Source organism: Elephas maximus, chromosome 2 (genome assembly GCF_024166365.1).
Source record: "Elephas maximus indicus isolate mEleMax1 chromosome 2, mEleMax1 primary haplotype, whole genome shotgun sequence".
Classification (NCBI taxonomy): Eukaryota; Metazoa; Chordata; class Mammalia; order Proboscidea; family Elephantidae; genus Elephas; species Elephas maximus.
The window spans coordinates 219221011-219240725 of NC_064820.1; the positions used below are offsets into that span (position 1 = coordinate 219221011).

General features: G+C 38.4%; 1 protein-coding gene across 3 annotated transcripts in view; it reads left to right on the top strand.

Moving 5' to 3' along the window:
* Positions 1-19715, top strand: part of DYRK1A (dual specificity tyrosine phosphorylation regulated kinase 1A) — a 145919-nt gene that overhangs the window by 113095 nt on the left and 13109 nt on the right. For all 3 annotated transcript variants that reach the window (XM_049874836.1, XM_049874835.1, XM_049874837.1), the window contains exons 5-9: positions 310-498; positions 6064-6211; positions 10677-10963; positions 13217-13363; positions 15474-15614. In XM_049874836.1, the coding sequence (XP_049730793.1) occupies positions 310-498; positions 6064-6211; positions 10677-10963; positions 13217-13363; positions 15474-15614 (912 nt within the window). The remainder of the gene's footprint in view (positions 1-309; positions 499-6063; positions 6212-10676; positions 10964-13216; positions 13364-15473; positions 15615-19715) is intronic.

Genomic DNA, 19715 nt, shown 5'->3' on the forward strand with positions numbered 1-19715 from the left:
AAGTCTCTGGTCCGATTTCCCTATTTATAAAATGAAGAGATTTATAAAAAATCTATTTTTGTCACCTTTCAGTACTATAACTATAAAGTGAATTTCCCTGTAGATATTGTTTCTTTGGTTATGTCAATGTTCTTTTCATAATTAAAATCTCAGTTGTAGAAAATTAATTTTTTTGTATTTAGTACCAAAGGATAAAAATTTATCAGTTAACTACAGAGAAGAGATTTGCTCATATATACTTTCTTTTTTTTTCTTTTCCACCCCTAGTGATTTAAATTGTACAGTTAAAACTACATGTTCTCATTTCAGGTTTACTATGCAAAAAAGAAGCGAAGACACCAACAGGGTCAGGGAGACGATTCCAGTCATAAGAAGGAGCGGAAGGTTTACAATGATGGTTATGATGATGATAACTATGATTATATTGTAAAAAACGGAGAAAAGTGGATGGATCGTTACGAAATTGACTCCTTGATAGGCAAAGGTTCTTTTGGACAGGTAATGGAAAATGATGAATTTCATAAATTAAAAGTGTACTGTCTTTTAATATTTTTACATCTAAACAATGGGTATGTAAATATTTGGATTATCACAGTTCTATAAAGATTTTTTTGTTTTGTTTTTATAAAGATAGTGAAAGTGTCACCAAAAAAAAAAAAAACACCAAACTCGTTGCCATTGAATCGATTCCAACTCCTAGGAACCCTATAGGACAGAGTAGAACTGCCCCATAGAGCTTCCGAGGAGCAAGCTGGTGGATTTAAACTGCCAACCTTTTGGTTAGCAGCCAGTCTCTTAACCACTGCGCATCAGCTATAAAAAAAATTTTAGACTTTTTCTTGACTTACTTTCTATGGCTATCACCCCTTTCATAGAGACTTTATATGATGGAATCTATATGGCTGTGTCTTCATTATGTATAGAGAGCTATTTACCCTTCTGTCTGATAGACTTCACCTAAGAGGGAATTAACCCTTTTCAGCTGGCACAGCAGGTGCCCTCCCACTTTCTGGAGGCTTCAAGCCTGCGGTTTTCCCCCGTGTTATCTTCTAACTGTATTAGGCCTCCAAGTGGGCAGACAGTCTTCGGGATTTCCTCTTCCAGTCTTTACCAGCACCAGCATTGCTGCTATTGTGGTTGGGGTCTTTCTGATGGAAAGCATCAGCCAGGCAGCTTCTACGAAAAAGGGTGAGGAAGGGACTCCAACACACCTGTTTTTTTCTCCTCCTTCCACTCTTTTCTCTGCGCCCACAATTCCTCTCTCCTCACCCCCCACGCATCCTCAACACAAAGCACCGTTACCTTGTTACCTCGTTGCTGTTGAGTTGATTCTGACTCATAGCGACTCTGTAGGATGGAGTAGAACTGCCCCATAGGGTTTCCAAGGAGCAGCTGATGGATTTGAACTGCCGACCTTTTGGTTAGCAGACAGGCTCTTAACCACAGTGCCACCAGGGCTCCAACACAAAGCACAGTACCCTCAAAATACTAGCTCATTCATCAGTTATTCCTAGATTATCAGAGCTAACAGTTCTTCGTTACACTTTGAGAAAGCTTTTTCTCTGGGTTCAGGTCCCCCAGCTGTTCCCATTTGGTAAATTTTGCCCATCTAAAAAAAAAAATTTTTTTTTTTTTTTTAATTAAGGCACAGATCTCACTTTTGTTTCAGGCATGCTTTACTTTTGTTTTTTTAAATAATTTTTATTGTGCTCTAAGTGAAAGTTTACAAATCAAGTCAGTCTCTCACACAAAAACCCATATACACCTTGCTGCGCACTCCTAATTACTCTGTACCTAATGAGATAGCCCGCTCTCTCCGTCCGCTCTCTCTTTTCGTGTCCTTTTCGCCAGCTTCTAACCCCCTTCACCCTCTCATCTCCCCTCCAGGCAGGAGATGCCAACATAGTCTCAAGTGTCTGCCTGACCCAAGAAGCTCACTCCACCAGCACCCCTCTCCAACCCATTGTCCAGTTCAATCCATGTCTGAAGAGTTGGCTTCGGGAATGGTTCCTGTCCTGGGGCAAAAGAAGGTCTGGGGGCCATGACCACCGGGGTCCTTCCAGTCTCAGTCAGACCATTAAGCCTGGTCTTATGAGAATTTGGGGTCTACATCCCACTGCTCTCCTGCTCCCTCAGGGATTCTCTGTTGTGTTCCCTGTCAGGGCAGTCATTGGTTGTAGCCGGGCACCATCTAGTTCTTCTGGTCTCAGGATGATGTAGTATCTGGTTCATGTGGCCCTTTCTGTCTCTTGGGCTCGTAATCGCCTGTGTCCTCGGAGTTCTTCATTCTCCTTTGATCCAGGAGGGTTGAGACCAATTGGACATGTTTTACTCTTAATCTTGGTCTCCTTTGCATTGCAACGTTTGTGCGGTGTGTAGCCTGCCATCCAAATACTTCCGACTTCAGTTCGTGAGGATAAAATGGGGCTCAAAATGACCTTTTCCTGGATGGACCTTTTTTGTTTTTGTTCTTTTAAAACTATGAAACCTACACACTCTTCCCTGTTTTTACCTTAAGAGAAAGTAAAATAAGCCCTTTTTGGCTGTCAGGAAAAATTCATTATATGTCAATTTAATCATGTTTTAGACAAAGTATATGTTGTGGGTCATTAGCGGCCACAGATCTGCTCAACACAGAAAAATATAAGCTATTAAATATGTAAGAAAACGTGGACGGGGGTGTGAGATGACGTGTGTAACTCCATGGTGGCTGTGTCAGGCCCTGGTGTCACCTGCATAGTGTGTCTACACCTGATTTCCTGGGGTTTATACATAATCGAGGGATTGATTTTTTTTTTCCTTGACTTATAACCTGTTGTTCTTCTGAATCAGGAGTTTCTCAGTGGTTTGGGAGCCCCCTCTATGAAGGTATTCTATTTTGTCAGAAGTAACTTCTCCTTCTCTATCTGAACTTCTTAAAGTCTTTCTGAGTCCTAGCTTTACCGAGGCGGTAAACGCCGTAGATTTAATGATTGCCTTTCTCCATCTTGGAAAATTGCACAACGTTTAGGCAGTTATTGTCACCAAGACATTTTTCTAACTTTTCTAACATCCACCATGGAAATTGTGTCTGTACAGCCTGTTTGCCACTTACCTTAGCTGTCCGCAAATTATCAGTCTCTATACTTGTAGCTGTTTTCCTTCTCCCCCCACCTTGATTTCCTCATACTTTAATTCCTAAAAGCTGGTGAGCATAGTAAACCTGTAAAAATACAGGCCTGTTTGAGATCAAATTCTTTTGCACCAGGTCAGACTGAGTCCCCTACCAGGCCGAAGTGTTGTGCAGTGTCCACATTCAGATTCAGGGCCTGTCTCTCACCAGAATAATGTCTTCCATATTGACTTGGCAGTGTAAAGTTGGTCAGACTTGCTCTAAATCCAGTGCCAAGTCCTTGTCAAAGGAGTTCCTGGATTACTTTAGCCAGCGATTATCAATCCTGAGTGCACTTTAAAATTTCCAAGGGAGCTCTCAAAAGTACTGGTGCCTGGGCCCCAAACCAGTTAAATCAGAATTTCTGTGGGTGGACACTGGGCATTGGTATTCTTAAAAACTCCTCATTGAATATGTAATTCACGGTTGAAAACCATTACTTTAGCATTTAACTGGTTAACTATTTGCTAGGTCAGTAAATAGCTGGGCCCATGTTAGCGATCTTTGTCCTGGAGACCATCAGAATCTGGGCATTGAAATGTAACTCTTGGTGCAGTCAGTATAGTCAGTGAAACGGGAATATCAAAAACACCTGGATTTTACCTGGTGATAGCCTCTGATTTGAGAGATGACAGATAGTATCGCTCAGATTTGAGTGAAACAAGGGATATAGCATTTTTCTTTCTAGGTTTTGATTTTAGCTGAACCATTTTATCTGTCATTCACAATGTAGTTGGCCTAGATGGATGTAGATTCTGAAACATGCATTCCATTCTCTTCTACTAGTCTGGTGGTTCTCAACCTATACCTGGGGTTTTACCCCAACTCCAAAATAGAAGTTCCTCTGACCCCAGACTTTTTGAATGTTCTAGAAACTGTATCTAAAACTATTACTTATTCAGACTACATATACTAAATATAACTTATTTTTAATCAGTTATTGTGGTTGTCTCTGGTTAGTTTTCTTTTATCTGTGTATTGATTTCCTCATTTTTATGTAAATTTTTGTTAATACTTTATTATAAAACTTACTTTAAATGACTACAATTTTAAGTTAGAAGTGTGCATGCTGATTTGCTCATGAACACTTCGCCTTTTTTTTAGTAATAATTCTCATTTTAAAACAACTTTCAAAATCCCCTTGTTATGGCATTTAACTTCCACATATACATATTTAGTGTAAACTAATTGTTTTATATGCTTAAATCTTTATCTTCGAGATTCTGATTTAAAATGAGAAAGTTATCTGTATTTCTGAAATGAACTGGAAACTTTCAAATATTAAACACATACATTGCTGTTGTTCGGTGCCGTTGAGTCGGTTCCGACTCATAGTGACCGTACGTACAGCAGAACAAAACACTGCCTGGTCCTGTGCCATCCTCACAATTCTTGTTATGCTTGAGCCCACTGTTGCAGCCACTATGTCAGTCCATCTCATTGAGGGTCTTCCTCTTTTTTGCTGATCCTCTTACTTTAACAAGCAGGATGTCCTTCTCCAGGGACTGACCCCTCCTGATAACGTGTCCAAAGTATGTGAGACGTAGTCTCGCCATCCTTTCTTCTAAGAAACATTCTGGTCGTACTTCTTCCAAGACAGATTTTTTCGTTCTTTGGTCAATCCATGGCATATTTAATATTCTTCTCCAACATCACAGTTCAAAGGCATCCGTTCTTCTTCGGTCTTCCTTATTCATTGTCCAGCTTTCGCATGCATAACCGTGGCTTGGGTAAGGCGCCCTTTTGTCCTCAAGGTGACATCTTTGCTTTTTAACACTTTAAAGAGGTCTTTTGCAGCAGATTTGCCCAATGCAATACGTCTTGATTTCTTGACTGCTGCTTCCATGGGTGTCGATTGTGGATCCAAGGAAAATGAAATTATTGACAACTTCAGTCTTTTCTCCATTTATCATGATGTTGCTTGTTGGTCCAGTTGTGAGGATTTTTGTTTTATGTTGACGTGTAATCCATACTGAAGACTGTGGTCTTTGATCTTCATCAGTAAGTGCTTCAAGTCTTCTTCACTTTCAGCAAGCAGGGTTGTGTCATCTGCATAATGCAGGTTGTTAATGAGTCTCCCTCCAATCCTGATGCCCCGTTCTTCATATAGTCCAGCTTCTCAGATAATTTGCTCAGCATACAGATTGAATAGGTATGGTGAAAGGATGCAACCCTGACACACACCTTCCCTGACTTTAAACCATGCAGTATGCCCTTGTTCTGTTTGAATGACTGCCACTTGATCCATGTACAGATTCCTCCTGAGCACGATGAAGTGTTCCAGAATTCCCATTGTCCACAGTGTTATCCATAATTTGTTATGATCCACACAGTCCAGTGCCTTAGCATAGTGGCGTAGTGGTTAAGAGCTACAACTGCTAACCAAGACGTCAGCAGTTTGAATCCATCAGATGCTCCTTGCATCCCTGTGGGGCAGATCTACTCTGTCCTATAGGGTCACTATGAGTCAGAATCGACTCGACGGCAGTGGGTTTTACACACATATACTTAGGATTTAAACCAGGTTTTTCTCTCATTAAAAGAATAACCAGTGGTATGAATTATAATATCATTTAGGAGGAAAAATGAAAAACCAAAACCTTTGTCAAGATTCATAATTTGTTTCTGGAGGAAAGCAGTTCATCTAATTTTGATAAAGTTATCTGTACAGTAGATATTTAGAAATACCGCAAGGATGCAAAAGGATTCACTTAAAATTATTGTGTTAGTAAATGAATGTTACACTGAATTGAACAGAGAGATAGGATCTCTTCTAATTAGGAAGGTCAAAAAATTAAAATGTTGAAAAGACACAGTTAAATGCCATGAAAATGTACAACTGAAGTGAATTGTAAACTTGTGAAATTATTATTAATGAAATAAAAAGATTATTCATCTTTTTCCTCTTTCAGGTTGTAAAAGCATATGATCGCGTGGAACAAGAATGGGTTGCCATTAAAATAATAAAGAACAAGAAGGCTTTTCTGAATCAAGCCCAGATAGAAGTGCGACTTCTTGAGCTCATGAACAAACATGACACAGAAATGAAGTACTACATAGGTAGGTAAACAAAGCAAGTGTACCCAAACACAGACCAGAAATTTCTTGATTTTATCTTTAGGTGATTGATTAAAAATTCAGACTATTTCTGCTTTAGAGCGTAGATTTATATAGTGGATCTGACAGTAATTTTCTAAATCTTTTGGAATGTGTATTCCGGGTGGTGTACAGTGTAGAAAGAAATGAGTAGTGTCATTTTTTTGCTATTTGTTAATGTTGCACATTTATTCAGAGGGTCATCTTTCTGGTAACCTATTATTATTAGTTGCCATTGATTTGGCTGACTCATGGCAACCCCCCCATGTGTGCAGAGTAGAACTGCTCCAGAGGGTTTCCAAGGCTGTGACCTTTTGGAAGCAGATTGCCAACCCACCCTTCCAAGGTGCTTCTGGGTAGGTTCGAACCACCAACTTTTTAGCTAGTAGTTGAGCTCTTGACCGTTTGCACTGCCCAGGGACTTTTGGTAACTTAACCGTTTTCTAATATAGCTCAGAAACTTAAAGTAAGCCAGTATGTTTTTAATGGTTATAAGAACTGCAGGAAGTCTGAGCCCAGATCTCAAGCTCCTCCCCAGGCTGTTACCTGCCGGTTTGGCAGCATTAGAAGCTGTTAGGCTTATTATAATAGAAAAGGATAAAAGCCACCATTTACTGAGCTCCTACCATATTCCTTGGGCTTTTCTTCCATCATCTGTAGTAATCATAGCAGTCCTAAAAGGAAGAGCAGTAGTATCCTTATTTAACAAATAGTTTGTTCAGGCAGTTACATGCCCAACATTATGGGGCTCTGGAGGTAGGATCTGAACCGACTTCGGCCTGATTCCAAAGCATGTGTTTGTCACATGATCTCCCTTCTGAAAACAAAAAGAGGAGACCAAAGAATTACGAAAATACTGAAGCCTGGGGCCAGTTGACATATGTACAAAACATCTTCTAATTATACCGCCTGTAATACTATTTTTAATGAAGTCCAAGATGTTAGCGATTGTACGACACCATTTTATGTACTACTATGGAAAAAATTGCCGCCGAATAGAGTTGTAAGACATCATCAGTTTTAAGATACAGACTTCAGGATTAGTGAATTATGGAAGTTTCTGTTGGCATAGATACGTAGTAATTCATGGTCAGAAATGCTGGCCTTACCTGATAAATGTAAGGTTAAATTTATTTAGCAACTAGTTTTAAGAAATTAGGAGGGTATGTTATGGTTCTTTAGTTCCCTCAAAATAGTGGAAACAGAAATTGGTGTTTAAAGGTGTAAGTTTCAAATATTGTCATTAGATATCATTCATAAGACATTCATCATTCCCTGTTGTTACAATAAAAATGAGCTTGTACTATTACTTTTTCTTCTGTAGTTTCTTTTCCTCTGTAGATAACTAATACGTAGTAATAATGTTTGCATCTTAAAACCTTTACTGATTACACTCACTGAAACTTTGCTGTTCATTGTCAAATATAATTTAATTTAGTACAAGGTGAGCCCATTTCCATTTAAGGAGCTTAGAAGCACAAGAATGACATTCTAACGGTGCTTGGCTTACAAAGGGGTCTCTGGACATGCCTCCCCGCTTCTTTCTCCCCACTCTCTTGCGTTGTATGTTGAGTGTTTGCTTAAGTAAGGGGGAAAATGGTGATAGTATGAAAATATTGATGGGACATTTTCTGCCTTATTGAAAGAAAACAACAAAACATAGTTGTTGATGTTGGATGCCATCGAGTCCATTATGAGTAGCTATCATTTTGTTTTGAATAAAGTGACCTCTTTATTGATTGCAATTATTGTTACATACATTCTTTTGGATGACTTTTTTAAAGTTTTTATCTAGAAAGGTGGTGAAGGCACAGTGTCTCAAGAAACAGGTCCTACTTTGGGGGGCGGAAAGAGCATTAGAATTAGACATAGCCATGTCATTTGAGTTGATAATTTACATCTAAGGTTTCTGAGGGTTGGTACTCCTCTTATATGATATAAATAATTTTTAAGTGATCAATTGATACAATTTGTTCTGAGTTTTGTAGTCTTAAGTCTTTGACCTTTAACAACAACAACAAAAAAAAAACTGAATGTGAATCTATCATTACTTCTTTACCATATGGCATAAGTTTTTATCTAGACTATTTGGTACCTACCATGGATGGTGTAGTTAAAAGAAAAACTCATTGTAGTTCTAAAACAAGTCTTCAGTTTAAGCCTGAAACAAGTCTTGCTAACCTTCCTTTCTCTCCAAAGTCCAGTTAAAAAGACTGAACAAATAGGTTACAATTGAACTTCCTTTGACCTTGTCTTTAGTGGGCAGCTCATTGCAGGTACCCAGAAAGTACCTGAATGGATTGGTCTTCCACTGGAAGATCATTCTAAACATAGAGCTTTTTTTTTTTTTGAAGGTAACATCTTTTTTTTATTAATTAATTTTCATTGTGCTTTAATTGTGATTTACAAATCAGATCAGTCTCTCATACAAAAGTTTACATACACCTTGCCATGCACTCCTAATTGCTCTCCCTCCAATGAGACAGCACGGTTCTTCCCTCCACTCTCTCTACTCGCGTCCATTCAGGTAGCTTCTGGCCCCGTCTGCCATCTCATTCCACCCTACAGACAGGAGATGCCAACATAGTCTCATGCGTCCACTTGATCCAAGAAGTTTGTTCTTCACCAGTTTTTATCACAGTCCAGTCCCTGTCTGAAGAGTTGGGTTTGGGAATGGTTCCTGTTCTGGGCTAACAGAAGGTCTGGGGACCATGGCCTCCGGGGTCCTTCCAGTCCCAGTCTGACCATTAAGTCTGATCTTTTTACGAGAATTTGGGGTCTGCATCCCACTGCTCTCCTGTTCCCTCAGGGGTTCTCTGTTATGTTCCCTGTCAGGGTAGTCAGCGGTTGTGGCTGGTCATCATCTAGTTCTTCTGGTTTCAGGCTGATGTAGTTTCTGGTTTATGTGGCCCTTTCTGTCTCTTAGGCTCATAATTGCCTTGTGTCTTTGGTGTTCTTCATTCTTCTTGCTCCAGGTGGATTGAGACCAATTGATGCATCTTAGATGGCCACTAGCTAGCGTTTAAGACCCCAGACACCACTCTAAATAAACACAGCCCTTCTTAAAGGGATTTTCTTAATTATGTTGGGATTCCGACATCATCTACCTTTTGGTTTCTTTCATGGCTACTGCTTAACCAGGAAATTTAAACGCACGCATTGGCCATGTCTGTGGGATATCCTGTGTCACATGGAGTTATCTTTTTAGTTTTAAACCTGGGAACTTTAAGTGGGTAAGGGCAGCTGTTACACATTCTGTAGTGTGTGTCAAGTAGGACTGCAAACTCCTGTTAGCAATGTGGTATTTTTGTTGCTTAACTTTAAATCATGTGTATCTAAAGACAATGTTGACACACACTGCTTCAAGAGAAGAAGTCCAAGACTGCTACCAGGACAGCATAGTGTATGTGCAATTCTTAGTGACCAGGTACTGAAACCGTGATAGTTATTCCAGATATTTCTGTAGAGAAATCTCCGTTTTTATGATACTAAAAAACTAAAACGAAGACAGCTTTGACAAATGGTAGTTTTATGTCATTGCAGTTGAGTTGCAGGCGCTTGGTTTGGGCAACGCTTTACCATATTGAATGGTCTCATCTGATGTGAAGTCAGTGTTAATACTTAAAGTACAGTCTTTGAAGCAATTTAGAAAACATTACACCTTTTTAGGCGATCGGCAGTGGTATCAAGTAATGACTGCATTCTATACTGTTCCCCAGTCATAAGCTTATTCATAATTTCTTGTGGTTGAGCTTTATTTTGAACATTCACCAAACCACCAGTCTTGCACAAAATTTACCATTTATCAATTTGATAAACAAAATCAAATGCCTGGAGTATGAGCCCAAGTATTTTATAAAGCATGATTTTCAAACATTTGCTGTATTTGCCTAAAAGAAAAGAAATCTGTTCTTTCTTTGACAGTTGCTCTAGTTAACAGAAAATTACTAGAGAAACCTAATCCTCAGCAAAGCAGAGTGTGCAGCCAGTGCCCCTTCAGAGGGAACCGTGGAGCAGACCAGAGGTCCGTGGGTGGAACAGAGACGTAGGAAGTTGGGAGGTAGGGCTCAGGAAGTGGAAAAAGGGCTCTCTTTTATAAATAAAGGGGAAGTTACTGAACTACCATCAGTACTGTCTTCGTCAGTTTGCTACTTGTGTTTTCAGACCTGACTTGGTTTTCAGAGGTACTTCTCACAATATATCTCTTACTGATAGACGCTACACCTGTTCCATTCAGCAGAAAAACTGTTCAGATACTCTCGACTGATTAAAGACTGTGTTGTTACTGCAGACTGCTAATGGCCAAGCTTTAACTTGATTTTACTGTACGTTTGACATTATAGAGTTTTAGATTGCTTGAGAACAGAAGCACACGTTACTCTGAGCTTTATAGGTGTGTCTAATTTAAAATGAAACTTTTCTCTTTCAGTGCATTTGAAGCGCCACTTTATGTTTCGGAACCATCTCTGTTTAGTTTTTGAAATGCTGTCCTACAACCTCTATGACTTGTTGAGGAATACCAATTTTCGAGGTGTCTCTTTGAACCTAACACGGAAGTTTGCACAGCAGATGTGCACTGCACTGCTTTTCCTTGCCACTCCAGAACTTAGTATCATTCACTGTGACCTAAAACCAGAGAATATCCTTCTCTGTAACCCGAAACGCAGTGCAATCAAGATTGTGGACTTTGGCAGTTCTTGCCAGTTGGGGCAGAGGGTAAGTATTATTTCATAGTTTGTGAATTAAAGTGGAATTAGCTAAAACAACATAGGTGGACACTTGAAATGTTACTAATAATGCATAGACGATTATGGTTATTTATCTTTAAAATATAGACTCTTGAATCACCTTGTATCAATGTCTACATCTTTTAAAATACAAATAACAATGCTTTGAATTAAAGCTGTTGAGTCAATTCTGACTCATAGAGAACCCTACAGGACAGAGTAGAACCACCCCATAGAGTTTCCAGGGCTGTAATCTTTGCAGAAGCAGACTGACCTTTTGGTTAGCAGCCAAGGGCTTAACCACTGTGTCACCAGGGATAGCATAGAAATTGCATCATTGATAGACATACTTGTTTTGATAAATAAGTTTAAATCTTTTTTTTCCCCCCACCAGTTTACAATTTATATATAAATTCTGACATTTCAGACTGGTTTTATTCAGACTCAACTGGAAAAAGCCGTATCAGTCGCGATAAAACTTCAGCTGTTTAGGAAAGCAGTTTTTCTTACCATTCTTTCTAGCATCTTTTGCATATAAAATAGAAATTATAAATTATTCTCTTAAAAGAAATTAGACTCACTATTTGATAATATTCATTCTTGACACTGCTCTATTTACCTGAAAGTACTGAAACTGCACTTCTTTACAAAATAAAACATTTAGGTGTTACTGTTTCCTACTGGTTTTCCTATTTCTCATTCTTCCAAATTAGATTTTTTCCACTGCTGTTCAATTTTTTATCGAGGCTCTAAATAGAGCAGGTTAATCATGAAGGTTTATAGCAAGTTAAACAGGATCATCTGATTTTTGGTTTTTTTTTCTGCAAATTAACGTGTGATCATTGGTACAGTTTTTAAAAGTTGAAGGAGTAGACAACAGAGTTTGCAGTTTAAAAGGTTCTAAGCCTCTGAAAATCTAGGGATGTGGGTAGTTATGTGAATATGGAATAAAGTATATTGTGAATGGAAATATATATACCCATCTTGAGAGGAATTTAAATAAGATTTTAGGCTTGGAAAAAAATTTTTTTTCCTTAAACCAAATCATATATTTGTCCTAATATCTCCATCCAGCCAAACTAACTATCCTTTCAGCTCAGTGAGTTTTTAACCATGCACGTGCTTCAGAATCTCAGGGGAGGTCATTTCCAAAATACATATGCAGTGGCCCTACCCTCCCTGGTTCTGGGTCAGAACCAGAAGGTGGCAGGGCAAGTGTGTTTTGGAATAAGCTCCTCAGCCTTGTGGAGGACCTAGCTACTGCTTAACCAAACTGGATCTGGAGGCGACAAACTTCCTTACATAAGCTAGTCATAGTACTAAGGGGATTTTTTGTGCCTAGGAGGTTTAACAGTGATGTTGGCATATAAGAGCCTGCACATATAGTACTTCTTTCCTTGTTCTTTTGCTTTAGAGTTTCTTCCCATAGCCTTCAGTGGGTGGAAGAGCCTGTGGAGGCAGGAGATTGTAGGGAACTTGACTGGAGTTTCAAATGGGGCCACAGAGCTCTCATGATGAAGCCGTACCACCCTGGCTGGCTGTGTGGTTTAGGTGTTAGCTTGGGAGTTTAATTATGAGAGTTTTCTTTTTCTCTCTATTTTTTAATGAAACATTCTTTGTTTTAATGATATTTCTGGATATAAATTTACAGTGGCTAAGTGAAGATGAATTGATCTTCCAAGATTAGGTCATTGGAAACAATCCCTTTCAATACAGATGTTATTTTCCTGAGAAGGCTTGGATTGAGATGGAGGTGCAGGGCAGAGAAGAAGTGATTCAGCTTTCATTTGAATCTTTCTATGCAACTTTGCTAGGATTTATCAGTGAGACTAGTACAAGTTCGGCTATCAAGTTAATGACAACCCAAGTGCTAGCCATAGCCGGAAAGAATAATAAATAGGAAAATGAAATACTCTCAATACTTTTTTAAAAAATAAAGTGTAATTATTTGTTTTAAATGTACCTTAATTACCAGTTAGGGTTGGACTGAATAAAAAGGGCTTGCACTTTACATATTTTTTGTATTTCACAGTCAGATAAACCAATACCTTGAAATGTCTGGCTCATTAAACAATATTCATAAAGTTGGTCTTAAGTCAGTGTAAATAAAACCCTAAGCAGGAGTTTTATCAGGGTCTCCCCCCCGCCCCTTAATACCAGATCAGTATTCTTAATCAAATGTTGTCTAAAAATCTAAACAGAACATCTTTTAGAATTAATACTGTTTTGAAATATATTTCAGATATACCAGTATATTCAGAGTCGCTTCTATCGGTCTCCAGAGGTGCTACTGGGAATGCCTTATGACCTTGCTATCGACATGTGGTCCCTCGGGTGTATTCTGGTTGAAATGCACACTGGAGAACCTCTGTTCAGTGGTGCCAATGAGGTAAAGAACGTGTCACTTCAGAAACGTTGTTTCTGTTTTCATGACCCCTTTTTTTGGTTTTGCTTTTTGTCTTTTGAGAGCGTGATCTGAAAGTTGTTTTTAGGGATAAAAGATGGCTGCCTACCAACTTGATCATTCCAATATGAGATCAGTTTTCAGTTTATTTTTTATTGTCTATTTTTGTCAGTTATCATGTAATGGTGAGCTTAGAATTATGGGATGAGAAGTAGGATATTTGTCATTTTGGGGTGAGGGGGAGACATGAACTACTAGATTAGGAAGTAAAGTGTTTTGGGGGTAATTTATACAGTAGCAAAGCGGTGAGGCCCAACCTGAAGATTGGTGAATGTCACTATAAATTTTGAGACTCTGTTCTGTAAAGAAGTAATGACCAGTGGGGTTGATGGATACTCAATCTAAATAATTGATGGTAATAATAATTACAGAATTGAAGAGCTACAGAGGAGGTGCATAATTCTCTAGTCCACTAGTTTTCAGTCTGTGTTGTTAGGACATTGGTGAAGTTCAGAAGCAGTGCCTGTGAGGGTGAGGGGGGCGGAATGAGGGAGATTAGTACCTGGGGCAGGGCAGGGTGAGGGGGAGAGGAGCAGACTTTGTGCAGGGGGGTGAAGGGGAGAGGAGCAGTGCTTGTGGGAGGGTGAAGGGGAGAGGAGTGCTGGGGGGGTGAGGGGGAGGAGCAGTAACTGGGGGGGTGAGGGGGAGAGGAGCAGTGCCTGGGGGGTGAGAGGGACTGAGGAGGGGTGAGAAGGAAAGGAGCAGTGCCTGGGGGATGAGGGGGACCGGGCGGGGGTAGGGGGTGAGGGGGAGTGGAGCAGTGCCTGGGGCAGGGCGGGGTGGCAAGGCAGAGGCCAGTGTTCCCTTTAAGTCAAAGGAATCTGGCTCTCAGGTGCTTTAAAACTATTCACTTGTGGGGTTTTTATTTTGCTTCATTTGTTTTTTCCTTGAAGAAAGGTTGACCCTTTGCTGATCTTGATCAGGATATTCACTTGTAAATGAGAAAAGAAAGATCAAAGAAATTAAATGACTTGTAGTAGATTTTATTGCTGTGAATAGATAGTGTCAGAATCTTGTCCTTCCTTCTTTTGATTCACATCAGCTACAGTGAGTGAGCTACTGTTTGGCAGCATCTGCCATTGTATTTGTTTTTGCTTAAATATAAATAATATTGCCTTGGAATACTTTTCTAGGTCTTAAGCAATATTAAAGGGACCTGAAACTTCCATTGGCTTCCCGTGTCGCTCATAGTACAAACCAAGTCCTTTGAGTAGCTCACAAATCCCTGCTTACTCTGGCCCTTGTTCTCTGGGACCTCAGACTTCGTCCCCTACTCTTCTCCCTCCCTCTCTCACCCAGCACACAGCCTCCTCTACTGTCCTTAGGAGACACCAGGCACTGGCCACCATGCACAGGCCTGTACTGGGGTCTGCGCGATTGTTCTCTCTTGTGCCTGAAAAGCTCTTTCCCAGGTAGCACTTGGCTCCTTCCCTCATTGCTTTTAGGTCTTCTTTCAAACGTCACATTCCCATGAAACCTTTCATGATTACCCTATTTAAACGTGTAGTACCCCTTCTCACTCCCCATCCCATTTTAATTTTCTCAGTAGAACTTAATCCTCTTACATAAACTTCTTTTGGTAGGCATTTTTGTCTCTTTTTTGTTTACTGCTATGTTATACTGCTGAGCATGGTTTCTGGCATATAGTAAGCAATAGTATTTGTTTAATGAATGAACGAGCAAATGAATCTACAGTTTTAAAAACATTTTATTAGATCTAGACTTTATTAAACCTGTAGACTTTTTAGTGATGGTTATTTAACTAAAACTCCCCCAAAACTAAAGCTTTAAAACTCTCTCCTGTCCTTTCTTATTTTTCTCCGTAGTATTCTGACTTACTGTAGATTCACGTGTTTGTTAATTGTCTGCCTTCCCCTCTGTGGAAGGAGGAAGCTCAGTGCCTAGAGGGCTGCCTGGCACGTGGGAGGTGCTTAATTTATTTATGAATGAATGAGTGAGTGAGTGAATGAATGGACCGAAGGAGAACGTACAGTAGAAATTACAGTTTTTTTGTTTTTGTTTTTAATATATACAGGTAGATCAGATGAATAAAATAGTGGAAGTTCTGGGTATTCCACCTGCTCATATTCTTGACCAAGCACCAAAAGCAAGAAAGTTCTTTGAGAAGTTGCCAGATGGCACTTGGAACTTAAAGAAGACCAAAGATGGAAAACGGGTAAAATAGGATCAGTTTTTTCCGAGCCTTTGTTATTTCTTTCACTGGAGCTTTCTTTTTATAGTTCATTTTGTATTTACTTGGGAGTGTCACACTTAGTGATTTTGTTGATAACTTAGGTGCCTACTATTTAAAGTAGAATAATAGTTGGGCCTGAATTATTTGTATGGACCAGTGTTTACTTAACGACCAGGGTTCCCTTTAAGACTTCATTTTGAAACTCACCTTTTTTTTTTTTTTTTGAGATTGCTGATCAGATCACCATGTCTTGTTTCAATGGTAGAATCGATAAATTTGACCTTTGTTTCTCACAGCTTGGGCATACAGTGAAGCCACAGTTCACAATACAGCCGCTGTGAACCGAGGTTACACTTGTAGTAGATGGCCTTTTTTTTTTTTTTAAGTTGATGGAATATGGGAGAAGTTTGCTGGTAGAAGAAATTTGTATTATTTTAAATGATATGAACTGACCAAGTAGTCCTTTGATAGATTTCAGATTCCTAGCTCATATATCTCCAGAATCTTTAAAAGTTCTTAAAACATTAAGTTTGTTTTAGTAATTTTCCTTTTTTTCCTGAGGACTTTTTTCAGATATTGAGCTAATGTCAATTTAATAGGAGAAACGATAGTAATTTTGCATCTTGGCTTTTATTTTTGTTTTATGTATCTATAAATAATCATAGTTTTATAATCCAGTCTGGCCCTAGTATAACCTTGTGACTTGTAGTTTGGAGATTTTACTTTTGCTCCGGTTGTTATTTTGCCCATGCGTTTTAGTGATGCTGCCACCAGGTGTCATTTTCAAGGAACTGAAGATAATGGTGGTTTGCTTTAATTCACCTCCACATAGCTATGGACTCAACTTTGAGTATCATGTGATTTACTTGAAAACATTCTAAAATAGATATGTAATTGTATCTTTCAAAACTAATTCATAACTTTTATTCCGTTCTGCCTTATTTAAATTTTCAACTGCTAAATTTGCCCACTTGCGAAGCACACGTCCTGAGTTCCCTCCTTAACCTGTGTCCACGTAACTTATCAATCATGACCGCTTTTACTGCTGAACCAGAACGTGGCCTGGGAATCCTCCTTAGCTCTTCAGCATTCAGGGCAAGCCCTTACCAGTTGATTGGAACTTGCAGAAAGGATATGAAACCTTCTTTATGTTCTCTCTCTCTGCAATAGAGGTTGCCCCTTCTTTTCCCATTGGAATTTCTTTTTCCTTTTTTTAAAAAATTTTTTGCTCCTGTTTCCCCCTTCCCCCAAAATTAAACTCCTCCCCCCAATCCCACAATCTGTCTTCTGAAACCAGTTAAGCTGCGGTTAAGCAACTATTATTATTTTGGTGGGGGGCGCTTTAGAAATAAGTGATAAACCTTTCCTTTTTAAATTGAAAGTTAGTATCTTAAGCTACATTTAATACGTATTAACCTGGAGGAAGACTCATTAACAGCCTGTGTTACGCAGATGACACAACCCTGCTTGCTGAAAGTGAAGAGAACTTGAAGCACTTACTGATGAAGATCAAAGACCACAGCCTTCAGTATGGATTGCACCTCAACATAAAGAAAACAGAAATCCTTACAGCTGGACCAATGAGCAATATCATGATAAATGGGAAAAAGATTGAAGACGTCAGGGATTTCATTTTACTTGGATCCACAATCAACACCCATGGAAGCAGAAGTCAAATCAAAAGACACATTGCATTGGGCAAATCTGTTGCAAAAGATCTCTTCAAAGTGTTGAAAAGCAAAGATGTCACCTTGAAGATAAGATGCGCCTGACCCAAGCCATGGTGTTTTCAGTCGCCTCCTGTGCACATGAAAGCTGGACGATGAATAAAGAAGACTGAAGAAGAATTGACGCCTTTGAATTGTGGTGTTGGTGAAGAATATTGAATATACCGTGGACTGCCAAAAGAACGAACAAATCTGTCTTGGAAGAGGTACAACCAGAAAGCTCCTTAGAAGCAAGGATGGCGAGACTACATCTCACGTACTTTGGACATGTTGTCAGAGGTGATGAGTTACTGGAGACGGACATCATACGTGGTAAATTAGAGGGTCAGTGAAAAAGAGGAAGACCCTTAATGAGATGGGTTGGCCCAGTGGCTGCAACAATGGGCTTAAGCATAACAATGATGGCGAGGATGGCACAGGACCAGGCAGCGTTTTGTTCTGTTGTACATGGGGTCGCTATGAGTTGGCACCAACTCAGTGGCACCTAACAACAACAAATGGGCTTTAGATTTTATGAGATTTTCCTTAGCTACATTTAGCAATTAATATAAGACTCATAATTTTTTAAATTATAAAATAACTTTCTCTTCTAATAAAAATAAATATTAAAGTAAAAAATCAAGTCCATAATCAAGTAATTATATTATGAAGGATACACTAAGGCCTTTATCCATAGGTATAAATACATGTGAACACACCATCATTGATTTTGTTACTTTTAGTGCTTCATTTTCTGTTTTAAGAATCCATTTTAGGTTTTTCCGATAATGAAATCCATAACTACAGCAAGTTTTTCTCTTTGGGAAGGAAGATGAAAAATTGAGACTATAAATGATGCTATTTTGTTGAAGTGTAATTTACATACAATAAAATGTATAGATCTTAAGTGTCCAGTTCACCTTTAACTTTTATATACAACAGTGTATTCCTACCTAAAACCATAAGATAGAGTATTTCCACCACCAAAAAAGTTAATTTTTTGGTTTGTTTCTATAGGGTTGTCTACTTAAACAATCTTGCCCTCTGCAAATGAAGACCTTTTAATTTTTCTCTTCCCATTGTATATACCTTTTATTATTATTATTATTATTTGGTTTATTGTACTGACTAGGACCTCCATACGCTGAATAATGATGAAAGAGAGCAGACATCTTGCCTTGTTCACAATCTTATGGGGAAAGTATTCAGTCATTCAACATTAAGTTTGACTTTAGCTGTACCTTTTTTTTTTTTTTTTGGTAGATGTCCTTTATCAGGTTGGAAAAGTACTTTTCTATTTCTAGTTTTTTTGAAAGTTTTTTAAATCAGGAATGGGTTTTAAATGTTGTCATACTTTTCCTGCATCTGCAGATGATCATATGATTTTTCACATGTTAATGTGGTGAAATACATTAATTGATGTTTGGCATGTTTAACCTGTGATAAACCAAACTTGGCCAGAATGTGCTATCCATCCTTCTTATATATTGCTGGTTTGATTTGCTACTGTATTCTGTTGGTAAAGAGTTTTGTTTCTGTGCTAATAATGGATGATTGCCTAAAATTTTCTTGTAACGTTTATTAGATTTGGATCTCAGGATTAGGCTGGCTTCATAAAACTATTGGGAACTATTCTTTCTTAATATTCTGGAAGAATTTGTATAAGATTGGCATTATTTCTTTTGTAAATCTTTAACATAGTTCATCAGTGAAACAAAGCATCATGGCTTGGGGTGTTCTTTGTTGGAAGGTTATTAATTGTGACTCGTATTTTTGATAAATACAGGGCTATTTAGATTTTCTTTTTGAGTCAATTTCAGTAAATTGTGTATTTCAAGAAACTGGTCCTTTTCATCTAAGTTGTTGCATTTGTAAGATTATCCATAATATCCTTTTTTTTAATTTCAGGATGATCTGTAGTGATAGTCTTTTACTGATGATACTGGTCATTTGTGTTTTCTCTGATTAGTCTTGCTAGAGATTTATCAAACTTACTAATTTTTCAAATAATCAGCTTTTGACTTTGTTGCCCCCCCCCATTCTTTGTCTAGTTTCTATTTAGTTGATTTTTATTATTATTATTATTTCCTTTATTTCTAATTACTTTGGCTTGAATGTGCTCTTTCTTCTACCTAAGTCATTGATTTTAAATCTTTCTCATAAAAGCATCTAATGAATAAATTTCTAAGCACTGCTTTAGCTGCGTCCTGAAACTTAATACATTGTGTGTTATAATTATCATTATTTTGAAAACAGTTTTAAATTTCTCTTGTGATTTTTTCTTTAACCCATCATTATTTAGAATTTTGTTACATAGTTTCAAAATATTTGAGGATTTTTTATTGTTACTGATTTCTAATTTAAGAGCGCTGTATTG